Consider the following 22192-nt stretch of genomic DNA (forward strand, 5'->3'; position numbering starts at 1 on the left):
ATCGCGTACATGTGTCGTTAAACCCACCACCACCCGACACAGCCAACTAGTAAGGGTTGCCACGTAAACAGAACGTGGCCAATTCGTCACTAGTACAGCACACCGGTGTGTTGGAGAGCCAAGCCACATTTAAAATCTGAATACCATGATTCGTCAGTAATTACAACTAGCTTCATCAGGCGACAGAAGAACGTCGTACTCAGATTGTAAATGTTGTGGCTTGGCTCTCCAACACGCCGGTGTTGCTGTACTAGTGACGAATTGCCATTGTTTACGTGACAACCCTTACTAATTGACCGTGTCGGGTGGTGGCGGGTTTAACGACACATTTATATATTTATGCGATCTAACCCAAAAAAAACACTCTATTATGGAAGTACCTTCATATAAACAAACGGATAAGTGAATAAACGCATTTATGTTAAGAGTAAAATTATCAAAACGTTGCCGGCACAATGCATTATGGGAAGGTTTGTGCTTGCAGGGCAGTGTTCTTCATCGCAAGGCCCCTGGTGGCCTTTCGTCCAGCCCCTGCCGTGCGGCCCTCCGACAATACACAAAGGGCGAAAACACGCCCCACCATCATCAACGCGCTGCTGTCAAACCCCCAGTGGTTTCAAATGTGGCGGCCCTCACACTGATGATGTCTCTTCGGTGAAAGTGCCCCCCCCCCCGCCTCTGAAAATTAGCGAAGAACCCACCGGTGTAGGGGGCAAGGCGCAGCCCCGCTGGGAGGGCATTCCTCATCAGCGTTGTTGAGTGCACTATTGGGCAGCAGGCGAGGTCCCAACCCTACCTGGACATGGCACTTGGGATGAAGGCCCACACAGCAGCACACAAACCACGTTGGTTTCGATCAAAAACGTTTCGACTTTTTCTCTTGATTATCTAAATCACAAAAACGCACGAATAGTTTTACAATGTTTAATCACCAAAAGCAGTACACGCACGTACTCGATACACACATTTTTTAGATTTTGTAATAATAGGCTCACACGTCGTCATCATTCTGTTCTATATAGGATCTGTATAGCACTCTTTCCACGAGTTAGGGAATCGCACAACGCTGCGTGGACCTCCCACTAGCAGCCAGAGGAGAGACATCATCAACGCAAGCTTTCATACGCACCGCTCTCAATCGCTTCCGTTACGCGATTATCTTGGCCGTAGTTATTCACATTTGCTTCTTTTTACTCTAATTCATATTTGCTTGATTTTCCCGACTTCTGTTTGCTTGAGTTCGCTATGATATCGACTGGTTTCATTGTTGCACTATGCTCCTTATTGTTCTGCATTTGCAACTTTGGTGACCCAGCTCACTCTTGCAAAACGCAACTCGCTCCTGGCCTCTTAAGTTCTCACCCTGGTGAAACAAAAACCATCTTGGACCGCTGAGAGTCACTCCCTTAGGATAACTTACGCAATACTAGATGGTACATCTCCACGCACGTAATTAGGCCACGACAACTTCAACGTTAACCTTGTGGACACTTGAATCAGCGTGTGCCTCTGGACACCGCAGCAGCTCCACAGAGAAGCCGCCCCCACGCACCAGACGATCCGCCTGCCAGCAGCCCTGGTGAAGGTGACTGTAATCCGCAATCTTCTCGTCGTCATGTGTAGAAGTAGCCGTTGTAGGTCTTCTTCTTCTGCTGGTCCTTGACATTCACCTGCTCAAAGGGGCACTGGGACCACAGGGGAGACGCCGCTTCAGCGTGTACGGACGTGCGCCTGTGCCGCTTTGCCTTCCAGTGTCAATGTGAGGGTAACCATCCCTGTGTCCGCGTGCATTGTACACGTTGGTACTCAAACGCCAGCATACTTCAGCTCGGAAAATAAGAGGAAACGGAGGGAAAAGGAGTGGAGAAATGGGAAAGACGAGGGGGAAAGATCCTGCATCAGGGCCGTGACGCTGCTGCTGCTGCTGCTGTTGCACGGAGGAGCGGAGTCTGTTTTGACAGCGGGCGGTGTGGAGAAGGGAGAGACTCAAGAGGGGGGGTGGCCACACAGGACTCACGTGAATTACGAAGGCTGTGAGATGATTTAGAGATTATTGTGATTATTTTGAGTTATGTGTTGTTGGGTCTTGGGTTTCAAATCGCTTTAAGCGATTGTCATTGTAGTGCGTACTTAATGTGGCGCTGCACTCTGATGTTGGAGGAGAAAACATTTATTAAAAAGTCTATTTAATTAAGTAGAACGTGTTGTCTATATGTATTTAAAGTTGCGCATTTTGATGTGACGTCACATTTCTCAAACCCCCCTCGTCACACATCGTCACAAATGTCTGACCCCCCCCCCCCCCCCAGGTGATTGACGTCATTAATGGACGGCCCCTAATGTGCCTTCAGGCTAACGGCACAAATAAGACAAAACCAGCAAGAGACATTAAACGCGTTAGCGATCCTTGCATACAGTCAATGGCGGAGCCAGGATTTCCAGGTAGGGGGGGGGGCAACCCCTCCAACAATGAAACATGATAGAGGAGTTGTTAGTAAGGACTTGTCCCTTGATTTTTATTCGACACGTGTGCGGCGATGGCGCAGCCATCGATCGAGGGTCGAATTCGAACCGCGTTGTGTGATCGGCATCGCGCTCGCTGAAGTCGTGGACTGTATACGCAACTGCGCACAATTCTGTGAGTCACTTAGAACCGCTCTGCCGTTACTTATTGCCAATTATGGACTCAGACTATTGTCCTATCATCTCATAGAGTCCCTGGCGCGTAATAATATTCTACACAGTGGCAGTGGGGGTCGCAAAATGCCGATTTATTACTAATAAACCCCAAGAATCCGATAAAAATCCCTCATTTCTGGGGGTACGAGACACGGCCAGATTTTTTTAGAAGGTAAATCATCGAAAGCACAAATAAAGCATGGGCACATAAGCACAACTACTTTGTTTCATCAAACCCTATGCATTTATTAACATTATACAAGTTTTAACCATTCAGAACCAAAGAGGTGCAAGACTGCAGTAATGGTGAAGAACCACTGCTTGAATAGAACGGTGACGGACACAGCAACTCGGACGCCACGTGCGTTACTTTTCGCGCGCGTTCCTACTACCACCACCGTGGTCATTGGATCAATCAATGGTGTGCGCGAATACAGGGCATTGTGAAAAAGAGCTTCATAGCTCATCGGATTTTTCCCATGCTAAATAAAGATTCTGATTCTGTGCCCAACCGGGGGTGTGTGAAAGTCGCCTCTGGGCCCCGGAGAGGAGACGTACATGGAACTTCATTCGCACCGTACGTAGCCAACCGTGCTAGTCGGAGGTTGCGGGGGAAGGACAACAAACTAAACACAGCAAGCAGTTTTAAAGATCCACAAGAGTTTTTTTTTGGGTGAGATCGTGTAAAGATGTCCTTGAACCCGCCACCACCTGACACAGACAATTAGTAAAAGTTTGCCACGTAAACAAAACGTGCCAATTAGTTGCTAGTTCAGCACACCGCTTGTGTGTTGGAGTAAAGACACAACATCTACAATTCGAGTACTGTGACGTTTCACCGGTAATTACAACCAGCCTCACCAGGCGACAGCCAGAAATGTGGAGAAATCCTCCTGTTTCGGTCTTAAATAGAGGGATACACTCTGGTTCTTTCGGTAAAGTCACATAGGTATAAAATAAAATAAATTAAATCACGACGTTTCAGCAATTGCAATCAGCAATTGTTTCTTGCTGTGGTTGTCCCACCTGATGACGGACGCTTGTGTTGCGCCCGAAAAGTCGTGATTTAATTTATTTTATTTTATACTCTACGTGACTTTACTGAAATAACCAAATAGTATGGATCCCTGCAGTCACGAAAACTTCAAATCTAGATAGAGGGATCAGTTTTAAAGACGTGAATTTTAGATTTGAAAGTGCATAACCCCAGTGCCTTCCTCATACTGGAAGAGCATTCCAGACGGTTCCCCACCCGCGCTGTGGGACCGCGTGTGCGTGCGTGCGACTGGCCGCTGCGTGTGTGCGTGCGTACGTACGTGCCTGCAGGCCGAGCCGCAGCACTTCCCGCGCAGCGAGTGAGAGCGGCTCGTGAACACGGAGTAGCCGGACACGGGGTCCACGTACGTGTCCTTGCCTGCCTGCACGCACGCACGCACGCAGAGTTTCCATTCCACAAGGTCCCGCGCGTGTCAGTTACTGCGCTACGTAGGCATGTCACAGTTCGTCGATTCATCGATGGTGGGCGGCAGGGTGGCGGTGGTGCAGTGGTGACGCCTCACAGCAAGAAAGGGCTGATTCCGATTCCCAATTCGGGTGCCTTTGTGTGGGATTTGTACGCTCTCTCCCTGTTCTGAAGAGTGTGAGTGTGTGGAGCTTGTAAGTTCTCTCTCCGTTCCATATAGGTTTCCTTGTTAACCCAGGTAAGCCTCACGCAGTCTTTTTTTCAGAAGGTTCATGCCAAGTATAATTCCAATTGAGTGATTTGTGGCGTCATTTTTAGAATTTGGCAAAATTTGGACCGTGATGGCGGCATAACGCTTCACCTGCTCTTGCAAATCATGCCACAGGGTCTTTACACATCCACTGTGAAGCAGACGCCAGGTATTACAGGTAGGAACAACAGGTTCCACACTGCCCACCAGGGATTATTTGTCTGTCGTGCATATGGGGAGGGGAGGGTGGGGGGTGGGAGGGGAGGGTGGGGCTGGGTGGGGAGGGTGGGAGGGGTGGGAGGGGTGGGGCTGGGTGGGGAGGGGTTGGTCACCCCGTGGTGCCCTTATAAAACTCAACGTTTAACCTACACACTACAGTATACACGACACGGTACACTACACTTATACAGGTAGGAACAACAGGTTCCACACTGCCCACCAGGGATTATTTGTCTGTCTGTCGTGCACGAATGCGCTGTCAAACCAAGTTCCTACCTGCTCACTCCGAAGAAACGTATTGTTGGTGGTTAAACGCCGGCAGTAATAACCAGGGCGCCCTCTTAGAATCAGACCGTGAACATCTGCAACAAGCGGCGAACGCGCTACCACGTCACCGGGTAATGGATGGGGGGGGGGGGGGCGCTTAGGATGAGATGCGAGTGATCATCGAACATCTAGTGCAGTGTTCTTCATTGTGAAGCCATTGGCGGCCCTGGAGTGCGGCCCATGACGTGCGGCCACCCGACAACACACGAATGTGAGAACACCCCCCCCCCCCTTGCAGGCAGTGTGGCGGCCCTCACACTTGTCGGTGAAAGTGGAATCCCCTGACTCTGAAAATGAGTCGACACTGATCTAGGGCCTCATGACCATGGAACTGCAGCACCACTCCTGACAAACGGGCGACACCGACTGTGTCACCACCCCCCCCCCCCCCGTGTTTCGTGCTGAATTTGCAAAGCCAAGCACCTGCTCCAGGCCAGCGTTAAAAGCCACCCAACTGCAGCGTTCTGGCCGGATGGGAATAAACCAGGCGGCCCATTCTCACAGACTGTGGCATCGTCCCACTGCCTGCGCACGAGAAGGATTCTCAGACACGTGACAACGAGGTGGGGGGGGGGGGGCAGCTTAGCAACACTGTTGAGGAAGTCCGTCGCCTTTGCTTGTCCACTCCACTACCGACAGTGACACGTTGTACACGTACAGCCCTTTAGTCAACCCACTGCTGAACGAGGGCCCCTGTCCACCCCTGTCCACCCCTGTCCACCCCTGTCCACCCCTGTCCACCCCTGTCCACCCCTGTGTGGTTCAGCGGAGTTGTTTCACCGTGCTGCTTCACCACGCTGGAGAGTGCGGGTCGGTGACGTTGGGGAGCACAGGCAGCGGGGTGGAGCACAGGCAGCGGGGTGGAGCACAGGCAGCGGGGTGGAGCACAGGCAGCGGGGTGGAGCACAGGCAGCGGGGTGTAGCGCAGTACAATGAACTTGGCTCCACTGCCCTCTGCCAACAATGTCGGAATCAATGGATGTATTCGTACTGGAGGAATCCGATGAGCTATCAAGCTCTTTTTCACAGATGTCCAGTAGGGGTGGGTCAGAACGTTACAAAAAAAAAACGAAAACACGATGAGAGTGAAAATGAGAGTATAGGAAAGGTAAAGAAATTACTTTAAAAAATAAATGCAGTCCTCAGCAGCCTGTAGCACCTATTGTATGCACGGTGGTCACCCATCCAAGCAATATCCATGCCCAGCCCAGCTTAGCACCTCACAATATTGGGCGAATTCCACGGTGGTTTGGTCGTACGAGTTGACGCGGTGCGTTGTGCTTAACCAACTGAGACTGGGGGAGGCCCAAGCCAGGTCCAGATGCCAAATTATCGGAAGTGGTAATGTGTGTAGAGAGAATATGTAACAAGGCATTAGGATATTGTAGTGCAGCAGTGCCTACATATCTACACCAAAGACAAAGATGCCCCGTATAGCCTGAACAGACTGTTGGGGCAAGTGCTGTTAGTGAGCACCTATGAAGGCCGGCACGGTACACGAGGGCGTGGGTGGTCAGCACCACGCCTGGCCACCTTTGTCTCCCCCAGTGGCGGTGTTTACACACAGCCCATCAGGTCCTCACTTGAGGCTGAGTCGACCAAGGGGAGGCCCAGGACCAATTCAGATAATCATCACTGGTGTTGGCCGTGAGCGCGGATCGAACTCGGGTCGCCGGATTCGTAGTGCAGCACGCAAACTACTACACTACCATTCCCCATGCGGAGGAGATGCACGCACACAGGATGAGACACATACACAGGGATGATAATTGTTTTTTTACCCTTTTATCTGGCAACAAAACTGACATCTTTGATTGGTCCACACACGAGACAGCCTTTTGGCGTCATCTGGTCCAACACCATGTGAGACTAGGCTCTAAGGAAAGCTGTCTCGTGTGTGGACCAATCAATTTCAAGGACAGTGCATACATTATCAGAGTTATGTTTTTTGTTTGCATTACGACTGCAGGTATTGTGGTCAATGCAAACATGACTCCTTGTAAAAAAGATGTCAGTTTTGTTGCCAGATAAAAGGGTAAAAAAACGATTATCATATTTTGCTACTGGCAAACGAGGTTCCAATTGTGTACATACACAGGGATTCGACTCTGTTCCTGCACATAAACAGAATCGCATGCGAGCACAACGGAGACGCACCAGACAGGCCTCTGTGTGTCTTTTCAGAATTTTCTTCTCCTCCAGTGTCAGATTGTTGGCTTCCATTGCAGCCGAAATGTTTTTATCTTTAGATTTCACTTCCGTCACCTGCACACGCGCACACACGCGCACACACGCACGCAACCTTCGTTCGAATGCAATTTGAAAGCATTCGGGTGAGAGCCTGCGGAGATTCACAATACATTTTACAAGGTCATAAGCATGTTTGTGATGATGACAAAAGTGGTAAAGGACATGTATGCTTCCCCTCCAATGAATGCTGCTCGCGATGAGCGGTTCATTGTGGGGCGACCGGCAAGGAAGAATTAAGCGCACACATCAGCAGTAATGTGGATAGTTCGTTCAGTGAATTCTTGAAATATGAATTTCCGAAAACCATATCCCCCATGGAATGCCAAACATATTAACGAGAGGTCATACATCAATCAGTCTGCGTGTATGTCATGTCTCATCAGCCACATTCCCATATCAGGGCAATGCATTGTTGTTTCGATGTAGCCGTTTCCACCCAATTGTAAACGTCGCAAAAATTCAAACCCAACTTGTTTTTTCTCCCCCCAAAATCACGAACAAAAACTACGAGCAGTTTTGCTGCTCGTCTAATGTGCGGTTGCACAAAGGGTGCCGCCAACCTGTGATCGCGGTACACGTGTCATCTCGTCGCAACATCTGGGAAAAAATTTCTGCACAAGCGGCAGGCTCGCACCCCATTCATTGTGCAATTTTTTTCCCGGCTGAAATCAGACTCGGGCCTCGTTATTTCAGCTGTGAAGGCCGAGTGAGCGGAGCAGCTCACTCCCAAGGACAACCGCGGCTGAAGACCCCCGGCAGTGGCGCCAGTTAGAGGACATTCGACAAACTAACACGGGCAAAATTTGTATTTTATTTTACGCGGAACCCACAACGGAACTTTCTGCAAACAGGGCAAACAATAAACGGTGCTTACGTACAAATCAAAAAACCGCGTCAACGAATCCTGTCACAGATATATGAAAAATAAGTTAATACTTCAGTGGGCTTTGCCTGGTAGGATGGGGATGGTTGAGTTTGATTTGTGTGTGCGTTTGGGTGATTCGTTTACCTTTCTTGTACTTTGCACTGCTATTGTGTTTTCGTACTGTTTGTTGCTGTAATGTTCTTAACCCGCCCCTACTGGGCATCTGTAAAGAGCTTAATAGCTCATCGGATTTCTCCATTATAAATCAATATTTTCATTTTTTATTAAACAGACTCAGCTATAACGCAGCTGAATGACAGCATTCAGCAATTGTCGAAAACATTCTGCAGCATGGCCAGAAATTGTTACGAAATGATCACAAGTCTCTTTACTTTTTGGTCAGAGCGCACCTGTAACAATCCGAGTGACGTTGAACAGCGTGAGCTGGATGGAGGAGGATGGCAGGTTACTGTTGATGTCGTTTATTGTGAAATTTCGGTCACAGTTCCTGTGATCACTGTGTTACATTGGTTATGGCTTTATTTTGGTGATTTCGAAAAGTTTTTTTTATTGTAGTACGGAGTTGGAATGATGGCTTTAATCTAAGTTGGTTGTTGTTGTTGTTTAACTTGCATCCCACTGGGATTTTTGCACAGCGTTGGTTCCTGGATTTTTCTGTTTGCGCATAGTCACTTTAAAATTGTTTTCTTGTCCATGTTTTTGTTTTTTGTTTGTTGCGGTTGCACCCAATTCAAGAGCCGAATGGCTCACAGGGCTATACCTAATACATGAAACTGTAACAGACACTGAAGTTGTCACCCAGAGGTGAGCGATGAAGGGGGAGACCCACGCCCAGTTGGTGGTATAATATTGTAAATAAGACTTGGAGGGTCACGTATTGACTGTGCTGCAGGATCTGGCAGAATGAAGAATGGTGAGATACAGTAGCAACAGCATTGACTGTGACAGTGGGTTTGTGAGATGTGGTGGTATCAACAGCATTGACTGTGACAGTGGGTTTGTGAGATGTGGTGGTAGCAACAGCATTGACTGTGACAGTGGGTTTGTGAGATGTGGTGGTAGCAACAGCATTGACTGTGACAGTGGGTTTGTGAGATGTGGTGGTAGCAACAGCATTGACTGTTTGTGAGAGGTTTATGGTGTTTTTTTTCTAATTATTTTAAAATACAGTAAAACCTTGGATTGCGAGCATAATTCGTTCCGGAAACGTGTTTGTAATCCAAAGCACTCGTACATCAGTTGTGATCACGTGACGCTCGGCAGACAAAGCGTAAACAAGTACTACTCGTATTGCAAGACCTCGCTCGTTTATCAAATTAATATTTATTTAAAAAAATTTGCTCGTCTTGCAAAACACTCGCAGACCAAGTTACTCGCAATCCAAGGTTTTACTGTATTGCATTTTACCTATGACATACCGCACACAGCCGTATGATGACCGGCCTTCATCAGTGAGATGTGGGAGATGAGGGGACCCCAAGTTTTTCCACCAGAGTACCAAAAGGAAATGTCTCGTGACTTGGTGCCAGTTGAAGAGAGATTAAGAACGTGTTTTCAGACATTGAAACAACACCAATGTTATATTTTAAATGATGTCACCTTTTCTGCTGGCTCCACCGCTTTGGCTGCATGCTCAATTCCTATTGGGCGGCTACAGCACCTCACCCGTGACATCACCACAGCCAGGAGTCTCATGCGCCAGTCACTTGAGGGCTGGGGGCCGCAGAAGTAAATATTGTTCCTCTGCGTCGCCTCCACCCCCAAGGAAGGCAAACGACACGGTCTGCGAAGACAAAAATAAAGCAAATTAAACTCGCACGCACGGCAATGGTAGACTTCAACTGAAGAGAGATATTACCAAAACAAATAGGTCGCTTTTGTAAGTTAAGATTAATCCTGGTCTCTTGTTTGAGTTCTAAACCTGGTGAAAGAAAATAACACTTGAAACTGGTGATACAGCTCCTTGAAACAGCACAAGGGAGGGTGACAGGTGGCTTCGGGTCTAAAGCAATGCCCTGTGTATGAGAGATAAGCTTGCGATGGTGAGGTCCCGAATTAAAATCACAGTTCCCAACAGGAGACCAAAAAAGACGTGTTCTCAAGCACAGCGTTTGATAGTCACAACCTGCACACACCAAAGCATGCGTACAGTCCAACCCATTTCCTTTGGCACTCACTGCTGTCAGGCCAAATTCTGAGGTCCCATTTGACTTTGCACAACTTTAAACTGATACGAATTCTATTCTTGGTTCTTTCGGTAAAGTCACGTAGAAGGGAAATAATCAAAATAAAACAATAAAATTCTCACGACATTTCGATTGCAACACGAGCAATCATCATCAGGTGTGAAAATCACAGCAAGAACATTTGAAAAAAGTGGCGATTTTTTTTCTTAACGTCAGCACCAAGGGAAAAAAACCCGCCACTTTTTTCAAATTTTCTTGCTGTGGGTTTCACACCTGATGATGATTGCTTGTGTTGCAATCGAAACGTGGTGAGAATTTAATTTGTATTATTTTATTACTTCCCTTCTACGTGACTTTACCGAAAGAGCCAAGAATAAGAAAGGCTGCCTCTTCAAACAAGAAGGTTGTCTCTGGTGTAGTCCAATCAGTTTCAAAGACGATGCCACACATTTTCAGATCATATTTGTGTTTGCATGTCCACCACCAGTCCGTGTCGTTACTGCTGACTTGATGTATCTATTTGGTGTTTAAACATCTTATTGCCAACATGGTTAACACCTATTCTTCTTTTTCATCAGAGTTCTCGTGTTGGAACACAACAACACGACGCGTGAATAAACGAAAAGTTCCAGTCGTGAATATGATTTAGACAAATCCGTGACTCCACGTGGGCAGAAGTCGGTGGTGGGTCCATCACCGTCACCACCTGCAGGTGACACGGCGTGCTCAGCCAGCCGCACGTATGAGGGGTGAGTGAGGGGTGAGTGAGGGGTGAGTAAGGGGTGAGTGAGGGGTGAGTGAGGGGTGAGTGAGGTGAGGGGTGAGGTGAGTGAGGGGTGAGTGAGGGGAGGGGTGAGGTGAGGGGTGAGTGAGGGGTAAGGGTGAGTGAGGGGTGAGTGAGGAGTCACCCTCGTGGTGAGGGTGAGTGAGGGGTGAGGGGTGAGTGAGGAGTCACGTGAGGGGTGAGGGGTGAGTGAGGAGTCACCCTCGTGGTGAGGGGTGAGTGAGGAGTCACGTGAGGGGTGAGGGGTGAGTGAGGGATCAGTGAGGGGTGAGTGAGGGGTGAATGAGGGGTGAGTGAGTGAGGGGTGAGTGAGGGGTGAGTCACCCACGAGGTGAGTGAGGGGTGAGTGAGGGGAGAGTGAGGGGTGAGTGAGGGGTGAGTGAGGGGTGAGTCACCCTCGTGGTGAGGGTGAGGGCCTGAGGGGTGAGTGAGGGGTGAGTGAGAAGGCACCCGCGTGGTGAGGGGTGAGTGAGGGGTGAGTGAGGTGAGGGTCACCCTCGTGGTGAGGGTGAGTGAGGGGTGAGTGAGGAGTCACCCTCGTGGTGAGGGGTGAGTGAGGGGTGAGTGAGGGGTGAGTGAGGGGTGAGTCACCCACGAGGTGAGTGAGGGGTGAGTGAGGGGTGAGTGAGGGGTGAGTCACCCTCGTGGTGAGGGTGAGGGCCTGAGGGGTGAGTGAGGGGTGAGTGAGAAGGCACCCGCGTGGTGAGGGGTGAGTGAGGGGTGAGTGAGGTGAGGGTCACCCTCGTGGTGAGGGTGAGTGAGGGGTGAGTGAGGAGTCACCCTCGTGGTGAGGGGTGAGTGAGGGGTGAGTGAGGGGTGAGTGAGGGGTGAGTGAGGGGTGAGTGAGGGGTGAGGGTTGAGTCGCCCGCGTTCCACTCACCCCGCGCCGGCTCCACTTGACGGGGGAACAGCTGCGTGATGACGTCATCGTTGCAGCATACCATGACGTCATTTTCCGGCAGGTCACAGCATGCGTGACGTCAGCGGGGTACGTGCAGTCTTTCCCATCTCGTTCGTTAAAGTTTAATTTTCTATTTAAATTGTTACACGGATGATCCCGTTTAGCCTATCGCCCGACTATTTTACGTAGGAAAATCCGTGGTGGGGCCGTCCATAAATGACGTCACGCGATTATGGACGATTTTTGACCCCCCCCCCCATCGTCACACGGCGTCACAAAAAGTCAAGACCCCCCCTCAAATATGACGTCACAAAGCTCTGCCCCCCCCCCCCCCCAGTAAAAATAAAAGATGCTTCAAATCGCTTTAAACTATTGTCATTGTAGTGCGTATTTAATGTGGCGCTGCACTCTGCTGTTGTAGAAGAAAACATTTATTAGAAAGTTTATCTAATTAAGTAGAACGTGTTGTCCATATTTATTTAAAGTTGCGCATTTTGATGTGACGTCACACTTTCTCAACCCCCCCTATCGTCACACATCGTCACAAATGTCTGACCGCCCCCCCTAGGTGCGTGACGTCATTTATGGACGGCCCCTATGCATGAGGTTGTCACGTCTCTCTCCCCGTGGTCGCATGGATTTTTCTCCGGGTCCTCCGGGTTTTCCTTCCAAATTTGGTCGTACATGTTATGTAAATCGTTTATTGTTAACTTTGAATCACAGTTGCTATGATCACTGTTACATTGTTTTTATAGCTTTATTTTGCTGATTTCGAATACGTTTTGGTTTAGCCATATTTGTTTTTTGTAGTACAGCGTTAGACTGATCTCTTTAATCTAAATTGACTTATGGTTGTTATTGTTTGACTTGCATCCCACTGGGATTTTTGCACACAGCATTGATATACGGTGCTTTTTCTGGAAGATGTTGCAGTTTTTTCCTGAATTTTTCTGTTGCGCGTCGTCACTTTAAGATGTTCCTGGTTCATGTTTTTGTTTGTTGCGGTTGCACCCCAGCCAAGAGTTGCATGGCTCACAGGGCTACACAGTAAAACCTTGGATTGCAAGTAACTTGGTCTGCGAGTGTTTTGCAAGACGAGCATTTTTTTAAAATAAATATTAATTTGATAAACGAGCGAGGTCTTGCAATACGAGTAGTACGTGTATACGCTTTGTCTGCCGAGCGTCACGTGATCACAACTCATATACGAGTGCTTTGATATACGAGTGCTTTGGATTACAAACACGTTTCCGGAACGAATTATGCTCGCAATCCAAGGTTTTACTGTACCTAATAAATGAAACTGAAACTGAACGTGGTAAGCCACGCCGTTGGGCTATCATTTGTAGCCAGGTCGCTTCCGAAAAATAGCTACAAAGCTCAGTGGGACATACCTGGTAAAATAAAAAAAACATAGCTTCGTAATTTTAACAACAGCAACAATAGGAGTGAAGCTAGGGATCCAAGCTCTGGATGAGCTACATGAGTTTTCCAGAACGAGCCGAAGTACTGTTTTGAACGTTACAACAAACACGATAGGAGTGCAAAGTATAGGAAAGAGATACAAACTCTTTGGTTCTTTCGTTAAAGTCACGTAGGTATAAAATAAAATAAATCACGACGTTTTAGGCGCAACACAAGCGTCCGTTATTAGGTGGGAAAGCATGGTCTGCTGCTGAGGCAGACTGTTTTAAAAGGTTTGAAATGGGTGTAGGCCAAGGGTCATAAAGAAGTGGCCGGGGCTAGTGATGTTAACGTGAGAAATTAGCATGTAGCTGTAAGATAGGAGAGCGGCCTCCTCGACGAGGGCACGGAAGTGGCTATGTTAATGTGAGAGATTAGCATGATGTTAATGTGACATCGAAAAGTGGTGCAATCCAAAGGCATGAGTGCAATCCAACGGGTGCAATCCAAAGGACATGTGAGCATGGGAGATCTAAGAGAGAGGCATAGAGAGAGAGACAGTCGGAAATAACAGCTGACATAGGCAGGTAGGATGGAAACATCACAGTCAATTAAGACTTTACCTGGTTAATAACGTCCTTCCAATGATTGCTCAGTTTGTACCCATCCTCTCGGTTGAAGTTGTGTCTGTGTTTATATATCTGGATGGCTTCATGAACAAATCTCTGAAGGTAGCCGGTAGGTTTGCAGAGTACCTCCGTCTTGGAAAAATCTATTTCGTGTGAGCCCACAGCGTTAAAACAATGATCAGCAACGGCAGAGGTATTGGTTCTACTGTGTTTCAGATCTGCCTTGTGTTCACGAACGCAACCACAACTCAGTTTGTAGACACCAGGGTATTGCATGTCAGGAATCACATCCTTGACAGAGGTGATTAAATCACACATTTTGTGTACTGTGTGGAAACGAATCCTGTATCTTGTGTTTGTTTAAGATTTTGGAAATATTTTTGGTAACCCCTGCTATATATGGTAAAGTGATGGTTTTGGTTGGCTCCTCAGAAGGTTGTCTCCGCATGGCTGGGGAGGCAGCTTTGCGGATTGTACGGTCCGAGTATCCGTACATCCTGAGTGCTTGGTGTACGTGCTCCAGCTCACTGGCTGTGGTGCTGGTCGGAGATGCAACGGGCCCTATGGTGTAGTGTTTTGATGAGGGAATTCGTCTGGGCTGGATGGTAGCGGGAGTCAGGCTTTAGATAGGCATCCGTGTGGGTGGCTTTCCTGTAAACCGAATGTCCCAACGAGCCATCAGGTCTCTTCTCGATCAAAACATCCAGGAATGGTAGCTTGACATCCTTTTACACTTCCATGGTGAATTTGATAGACGGGTGTATGGAATTTATGTGGTTGAGAAATTGGTTTAGTGTTGGCAGGCCATGTGGCCAGATGACGAACGTGTCATCCACGTATCTCTTCCACAAGGATGGACGTAGGGTGGATGTCTGGATGGCATCTGTCTCAAATTTCTCCCTCCTCCACCGCGTCGGTCGGCTCCCGCCAGCCCCCCGCTGACCGAGTGACAGGGCCCCCCATGCTTGTACTGCTGGCCTCGGAGCCACACGGGGTTAAAATACACACCCGTGCACACCACATTGTCGCTATTAGAGGGGCCGCGAACCGTGCTATTACCTGCAAGCGATGAACTAGCTATCAGCTGCAGCGACCGCACGCTTCCCACTGCGAGCGATTGACTCTTAACGCGCACGCCAGTGCACACCGCGGCCCCACTAACGAAAGGGGGCTGCAAGCGCGCTCACACCTGAGCGATTACCTCACTCGCGCAAACATGGTAGCAATCACCCCGCGATCACTCTCGCCTCATGTTCCCCCACTGCTACCCAGGACTCGGCTTGCACACGCAGTCGCTCCACACATAAATTGCTGACACCACACCATCGATGGTCTGTGATAACTTTTATTCTCGGCGCAAACCACAATCCCTTAAAGCTGCCCAGTCGGCACTACCCGGGGGGAGTATCTTGCGAGAAAAGCCTCGGCCTACTACTGTCTGCACTCCTGCTCACCCAAGCGTCCTACCATGTACCTCGTAGCTGTACTCACGGCGAATCACTGCCGAATACACAGCCCATCGTCTGCCTTTCTCGCTTTTTCCACCCCAGCTTCCCCGATGTCGTGAATGACTCATCGCGGCTGGCCCGGTCACCTTTTTGCGCCCACACACTACTCAGCCAACTCAGGGGCACCGCGATGTAAACTGTCCTGCGAGGGTCGGCCAATCCCCTGGCACCGGGAAACCGTGGGACTTTCCCCATAGGGACCCTTCGGATTAAAACCCGTTGTGCCACGCAATCCCACGCCAGGACACTACGTGTGTGCGCTGTGTGTGTGTATTCAGTGTGGGGGCCAGGGGGGGGGGGGTCGCGGAGTTTGCAGTGTGGCTTCGAGGCCGTGGCACCACACAATCCCTGCAAACTCCAGCATATGTGTGTGTGTGTGTGTAAGTGAGTGTGCGAGCGCATGTGTGTATCTGTCTTTCTTTGTTAACCCGAACAGTTTGACTCATGAACGGGCCTCAGCAAAAAGGAACCCGTTCGTAAGTCGGGGACTGCCCGCACTTTCATTTGCGTGGCCTTTCTTTCTTTGGTCCAACGCGGGATGCTTTGTGCGTGCCGGCTTTTTTGGTTTGTTTTTCCCGGGCAGGCTTCGTTGGATGCCCAGGCCTCTTCACGTCGGGATCCTGTCGTTTTTGTTCTTCCGCGGCGTCCAATCCCTTTTTCACGTCGGGGGCAGACGTTGATTTTTTATTTCGCGTGAAGCACATTACTGAAAATAAAAGGGGACAAGGGAGTAAACAGGTTAGTGTGAGCCACTAAATTCACATGCATGTAGGTATCTGTAGTTATCGATTTGTGCGTGTTTGGGTTTTTCTCTGTGTCACTCTCTGCCTGCATCTTTCCGCGTGTATTTTTGTACGTGTCGGACACTATCCGTGTCTATAGCTGTCTGTGTTTGTCCTTCGTGTCTCTCAAAGTGTTGGTAAACATGTCTCTGTGTCTCTCTAGATCGTAGAGATTGAAAACTAATTTCTTTAAAAACTGCTTGTTGTTGTGTTTAGTTGGCTGTGCTTAACCCCACCCCCTCCGATTATTACTGTTGGCTACGGAAATGTGTGAAAGAAGTTCAACATTCATACATCTCCCACTACGATCTGCAAAGGACCCTACTTGGTGTTAAGAACGCCTCTGCTATCTGGAGGCACAAGCTAAAGACTCACCGATGCAGAAGACGATTAAGGATAGCATGGCTGGCACGAGCACGATCAGTGCAATCACGCTGGTCTTCGTGGGCTCAAACTCAGGGTCGTAGTCTGGCTCTGGGATGACGTCGGGATCGACGTCATCCAGAACCTCCAAAGGTGCTCGCCGTTGCTTTTCCAAAATACTTCCTGTAGCACACACATTCATACACACGCAGGTGCGTTAGTGACGTTTAGAGACTTTTAAAAAATCCTCATCATTGCTTTTTGTGAAAACATAGCAGAGTGAATTTAGACGTATCCCTGGCAGCAGTGTGCAATGGCCGTATTTACATTGAACTCCCTTCACACCGTACGTAGCCACCGTGCTAATCTGAGGTGCGGCGGGGGGGGGGACAACAAACTAAACACAAACATCAGCAATGTTTTATAAGGCAGAAGCGTTGGGTGATACGAGATGGCAGCAGCACTCTGGACAGCGCTGCTTGAAGGGCTCCATTCAGAAGTTGTGAGCAAATCTATTTCGGCCATTCCCACACTCGTGAGGTTGCTCAGCCGTGACATTTTTGAACGGTTTCTCTGCCTCCTGACAACAATGCCCAGAGTGCACCAGGAAAACAATTCAGAAGACAAGGAAGTGCCTGTAAAGTGTATTGTCTTCTTTAGTAGGCTTGATATGGAGATTTAGTAATGACATGGTGACACTTTTTAAAAAAAATTTTACTGCTCTGACATCATCACAGTGCAAGTGAAATTCATTGTTCCTACAATGTTTCTCGGTAAAGTCACGTAGGTAAAAAATAAAATTAAAATAAATTAAATCATGACGTTTCGGAGGCAACACAAGCTTCCGTCTTCAGGTGGAACCGTCGCAGCACAATGACTGTATCAAGTGAAGAGAGCTCTAAGAGACACGAGACTATATATACAAGTTAAGGGGAGGGGAGGAGCCAGGATGAAACTTCAAATCTAGAATTAATGTTTCTGGTTGTGGCTCTACCCCCTGCCCAGTTATGCAAATTGAGCATCTCAAGGCATTGCACATGCATGGAACGATGCATCGATGTTATTGAGTCAAATGAATACTTCGATTCGTCGTACTTGGATTGCAAGGATAACGCGACAGATATTACGAGATGAGACCTCCTTTACCAGTGGCAAAATATAGTAGTAGGTTTTTACCCTTTCAACTGGTACAAAAACTGACACCTTTATACAAGGACAGTGCATATCATTATCATTATCAGAGTTGTTTATTTTTGTTTGCATTTTGACTGCTTGTGTTGTGGTTATTGCAAACATGATCCCTTGTATAAAGGTGTCAGTTTTTGTACCAGTTGAAAGGGTAAAAACCTACTACTAGATATTACGAGAGTCATATTTCAGGAGTGATGTAAATTGCATGCAGTGAGGCATTCCTGGCGTTAGAGCTCCAGGATGACGTACGTTCACAATAAGACAGGCAGACTTCCTTGTTCTCTTTCTCGCAGGATTTGCAGCGCAGCGCAGATATGTACGTGGGTTCTGCGGACAAACAAAACATGGACGGAGTTAAAAGGCTGTTAATGTCTGCAGATTGCAGGGAAGACTGGGTCACGAAAGTCCACGTGATGGAACCAGATGTCACGTGCATTTTCAGTAGGGGCAAATGTAACCTCTACGAAGTTCCATTTATCAGCTTTTTTATTAACGAATAATTCGCTTTTTTTCTCAACTAGAGATACAAATATAAAACCAATTTGTTTGCATGCTGAACTGCTTTCGCAACGTACATAGCCAGCCGTGCTAATCGGAGGTGCAGGAAGCAGGACAACAAACTAAACACGTACATTTCCTGCAGGAATGTCGGTCACGTGGTTTGAACATTTACTCATCACACCGTTCCGTGTGAGTTGGTGACCGTGGGGGGGGATTAGGGTTGATCGTGGCATCAGGATCGGTTTGGATATCACTCACGAGTGATGTTACACATGACCAGCGATCAAACTCAGACGGTGGGGTTCGTGGTACCGCCCGAACCACCGCAACACCGACACGATAAGAATGATAAACACGTACAAGCCCAGTAGAGTGTGTCAAGTAATTGCATTTAGAACACGGTGAGCGAGTTTAAGGTCGAAATCAGCGACATGTGACGACTCCAATCAGTCTGTTACGTTCAGGATAAGACGAAAAACAAAACTGTTGTTGAGCAGGGTCCTACATTTAGATGTTTGGCCAATTCCACGTAAGACCGTTTGGCAGGAAACAAGCGCACTTGGAGACTCGGCGTGCACGTGAGTTGAGAACACTCAGCGCTCAACGCGAATTGACTCCTCGATACATTGCTGTGTTGCCGTCACTCCACGACTTCGTTAAATTGGGGGTTTTATTTGCAGGTAATCCTTCATTATGTAAATCAGTTTGAATATTGCAGTAGATCGTCGATTATCTGGTGGTTTCGGGGGGGCAAGGGGGCGCCGGATTTTCAAAAACGCTGGATAATCAAATCACTATTTAATATTGCTTATTTTTGCGCGCTATGTTTTTAGGCGTTGTGCATATGCTTTTGTGTTTTAAATTTGTTTACTATGTAACATTTGCATAAATATCCTACTCTAAAATAAAAATCCTATTTAAAAAGTGACTATTTACTGTACCGTACTTACCACTCTAATCTCTAAGACTGGAGTGATGTTTTCACATGAAGCATTTCCATTGTTTAAGTTGTTGTATGCAGTGTATAATGTACCGTATATCATATTTCACAATGAAATCAAGCATAGCTACCTTCTAGATTTGAAGCTTTCGTGACTGCAAGAATTCATACGCTTTGGTTTTTTCGGTAAAGGCACGTAGGTAAAAAAAGTTCTCTAAAATAAATGAAAACAACGAAATTTAATTTGGTTTTCATTTATTTTATTTAAAAACCCAAAGAGTACATAGCTAGCTACCTTTTTTGTCACGCTAAACGGTGCCTATGGAGGGGTTTTGCCAAATCGGCCCGGGACTGCCGGATAATGTGGTGAAGCTGCCGGATAATGGAGGATCAACTTTTATTTGGTAAATTGCATAGGTGGGACAAAGTCATTGTTATGCAAGTCCAAGTCGAGTCGCAAGTCATCAAATTCATGACTCGAGTCTGACTCGAGTCCAAGTCACATGACTCGAGTCCACATCTCATAGGTGGGACAAAGTCATTGTTATGCAAGTCCAAGTCGAGTCGCAAGTCATCAAATTCATGACTCGAGTCTGACTCGAGTCCAAGTCACATGACTCGAGTCCACACCTCTGGTAAATTGTAAGCAGGTTTAGCCTGTACATGTGACGTTGGTGCAGGTGTTCCAGCTAAAAGCCGTGGGGAAAGTTTTGCATTCAAGGGCAAACATTTGTCATGATAATACTCTTTGGTATTTCGGTAAAGTCGCGTAGGTATAAACTAAAATAAATCACGTTATGATAATGATAACGTTAGAACGTTGGGCAAGCGCCATTATCAAGCACATGGTGACGTCGTCGTTGACGTGCTTGAACGAGCGCGATGCTGAAGCCGACAGTCGGTAGCGCTCGCTCCCATTTACGGAATAACGCTCGGACCTTTATGCCTCGTAAATTGTCCACGCACACAAAAGATAAACAAATATCCCCCGTATAGCCTTAACAGACTGTAGGGGCAAGTGCTGTTAGCGAGCACCTATGAAGGCCAGAACGGTACACGAGGGGGTGGGTGGCCAGCACCACGCCCGACCGCCTTTGTCTGGGGAGTGGCGATGTTTACACACCGCACCGGGTACTCATTTGAGGCTGAGTCGACCTAGGAGAGGCCCGGGACCAGTTCAGATAATCGTCACTGGTGTTGGCCGTGAACGGGAATCGAACTCGGGTCGCCAGGTTCGCAGCGCAGTGCGCTAACCGCTAAGCTACCGCTCCCCTGACACATACACACACGCGCACGTGCACACGCATGCATGCTGTCTCATGTGATAAGGTGATAAGATGCAGTCACGGCACTCATACCGTCTTACAGAATCGCCAATATATACACAGGTGGACACAATCTTACCACAGACAGGGCATGACAGTTCCTTCGAAGCTGAAAAACAAAAAGGAAAGGACAAAACGTGACGGTTAGTTAAATTAGAATTCGCATTAGTTTGCTAACAACACAGTCACAGATCTCATACATCACCACCACGCACAGCAGGGAGTGTAACCAGGTAAGGGTGCAGGTGTCCTGCTCATGCCACTGCTGGCTAAAGGGCCTCCACTCGAGGTATAGAGATCCCGTCTGGAGAGTATGTGACCTACTCTTCCATGTTGGCCAGAGACAGGAATATCCACACTTTGCCACACCGAATTGGACGTGCTGATCGCCTGATTATGATGTGTCCCCATGCCTCTTGCTCGGTGGACAGAGGAAGGAAGATTTGACAAACTTGCATTAGGGGCACAAGGAAGCGAACATGGATACATTAAGTTTAATGTGTAGGATTTCGCGACCAATATACACAAGAGGTTTTTTGGGTTAGATCGTGTTAACAACACATTCCTGCGGAGGGAGCTGGTAGGAACGTTGGGTTGCTCGGTCAATGGCCAGGGTCAACGGCGGCGTGGTGTATTCCGCAAATATGCCCGACTGTGAGGGCGGGCACAAGCCGGCGTGAGTAGGTTAAACGTTGAGTTTTATAAGGGCACCACGGGGTGACCAGCCTCTCCCCACCCAGCGCCACCCCTCCCACCCCCCACCCTCCCCACCCATCCCCTCCCCACCCAGCCCCTCCCTCCCCACCCAGCCCCTCCCTGCACGACGGACGGACACAATAATCCCCTGTGGGCTGGTGGAACCATGAGGTTCCTACCAGTATAAATGTGTCGTAAATCCCACCACCAGCAGCACCCAACACAGCTAATTAGTAAGGTTTGCCACGTAAACAAAACGTGTCAATTACTAGTTCTGCAATAACCGGTGTGTTAAAGAGTAAACCCACGACATCTACAATTCGAGCACGACGTTTCGCCGGTAATTACAACTAGCCTCATCGGGCGACAGCTAATTATACCGCTGTATTAAAAATAATGATTCTCTACCAAACGAAAACCTCTTATGGATGGATACATTAAGAGTTAAAGTTACAAATCTGTGCCTCGCACAAGAGCAAGTGAGAGGGGACAGGTGTTAGATTGATGCAGGTTCGTGAAGCATCAACAATGCCGGACTATGGTTCGTCTCGTCCCCACCACGGCAACGTGTTAGACACCGGCATTCTCAACACTGCTCATGTGAGGGTGCAATGGGCAGGACTTACTTTTCAAAGCTTCCCGAAAATCCTTCCAGAACCTGACGAGTTCCCTCCAGTAGACTGCCATGAGAGAGAGAGAGAAAGAGAGAAAAACGAGTGAACAATTTGTATATATGGTGCAAAGACTTTTAACATATTGCTTCATGATTGCCTCTTTATATATCTGTCCTTTGTGCTTGCAATTTACTTTTTGACAGATGACAGCTTTCAGTTCCGGGAACTGGTCGCACTTCTGCGACGGTGGCCCACATTTCAATTCATAACGACAGTTTCCAAAAGGTCATGAATA

At 48.1% G+C, this 22192-nt stretch overlaps 2 protein-coding genes across 3 annotated transcripts; both read right to left on the minus strand.

Moving 5' to 3' along the window:
• Positions 1 to 910: 910 nt before the first annotated feature.
• On the minus strand, positions 911 to 11991 carry C6H1orf53 (chromosome 6 C1orf53 homolog). Of its 2 annotated transcripts, none has more exons than XM_078595681.1 (5): positions 11924 to 11991; positions 9673 to 9856; positions 7095 to 7202; positions 4000 to 4097; positions 911 to 1685 (listed from the first exon to the last, which is right to left on the minus strand). In XM_078595681.1, the coding sequence occupies exons 2-5, from the start codon at positions 9766 to 9768 to the stop codon at positions 1667 to 1669; spliced, it is 321 nt and encodes a 106-aa protein (XP_078451807.1). In that variant the 5' UTR covers positions 9769 to 9856; positions 11924 to 11991; the 3' UTR covers positions 911 to 1666. The 2 variants fall into 2 exon arrangements, with proteins under 2 accessions (XP_078451807.1, XP_078451806.1); XM_078595680.1 differs by having other exon boundaries at positions 3996 to 4097.
• Positions 11992 to 15359: 3368 nt separating this feature from the next.
• LOC144719679 (uncharacterized) lies at positions 15360 to 21970 on the minus strand. The gene is made up of 5 exons (XM_078595812.1): positions 21910 to 21970; positions 20667 to 20696; positions 18071 to 18148; positions 16643 to 16813; positions 15360 to 16191 (listed from the first exon to the last, which is right to left on the minus strand). The coding sequence occupies exons 1-5, from the start codon at positions 21968 to 21970 to the stop codon at positions 15986 to 15988; spliced, it is 546 nt and encodes a 181-aa protein (XP_078451938.1). The 3' UTR covers positions 15360 to 15985.
• Positions 21971 to 22192: the final 222 nt, after the last annotated feature.

Source organism: Lampetra planeri, chromosome 6, assembly GCF_965212315.1.
Source record: "Lampetra planeri chromosome 6, kcLamPlan1.2.h2, whole genome shotgun sequence".
Lineage (NCBI taxonomy): Eukaryota > Metazoa > Chordata > Hyperoartia > Petromyzontiformes > Petromyzontidae > Lampetra > Lampetra planeri.

What these genes read in the sequence shown, in the direction of transcription:
- C6H1orf53 (XM_078595680.1), bottom strand. Translation starts at nt 9,768, where the DNA reads ATGAGACTCCTGGCTGTGGTGATGTCACGGGTGAGGTGCTGTAGCCGC. An exon ending in GACACACAGAGGCCTGTCTG is followed by an intron (nt 4,098 to 7,094) that starts GTGCGTCTCCGT and finishes GCGTGCGTGCAG; the next exon opens with GCAGGCAAGGACACGTACGT. An exon ending in GCGGCTCGGCCTGCAGGCAC is followed by an intron (nt 1,686 to 3,995) that starts GTACGTACGCAC and finishes CTGTGGTCCCAG; the next exon opens with TGCCCCTTTGAGCAGGTGAA.
- LOC144719679 (XM_078595812.1), bottom strand. Translation starts at nt 21,970, where the DNA reads ATGGCAGTCTACTGGAGGGAACTCGTCAGGTTCTGGAAGGATTTTCGG. An exon ending in TTTTCGGGAAGCTTTGAAAA is followed by an intron (nt 20,697 to 21,909) that starts GTAAGTCCTGCC and finishes TTTGTTTTTCAG; the next exon opens with CTTCGAAGGAACTGTCATGC. An exon ending in CTGCCTGTCTTATTGTGAAC is followed by an intron (nt 16,814 to 18,070) that starts GTACGTCATCCT and finishes TGTGTGCTACAG; the next exon opens with GAAGTATTTTGGAAAAGCAA.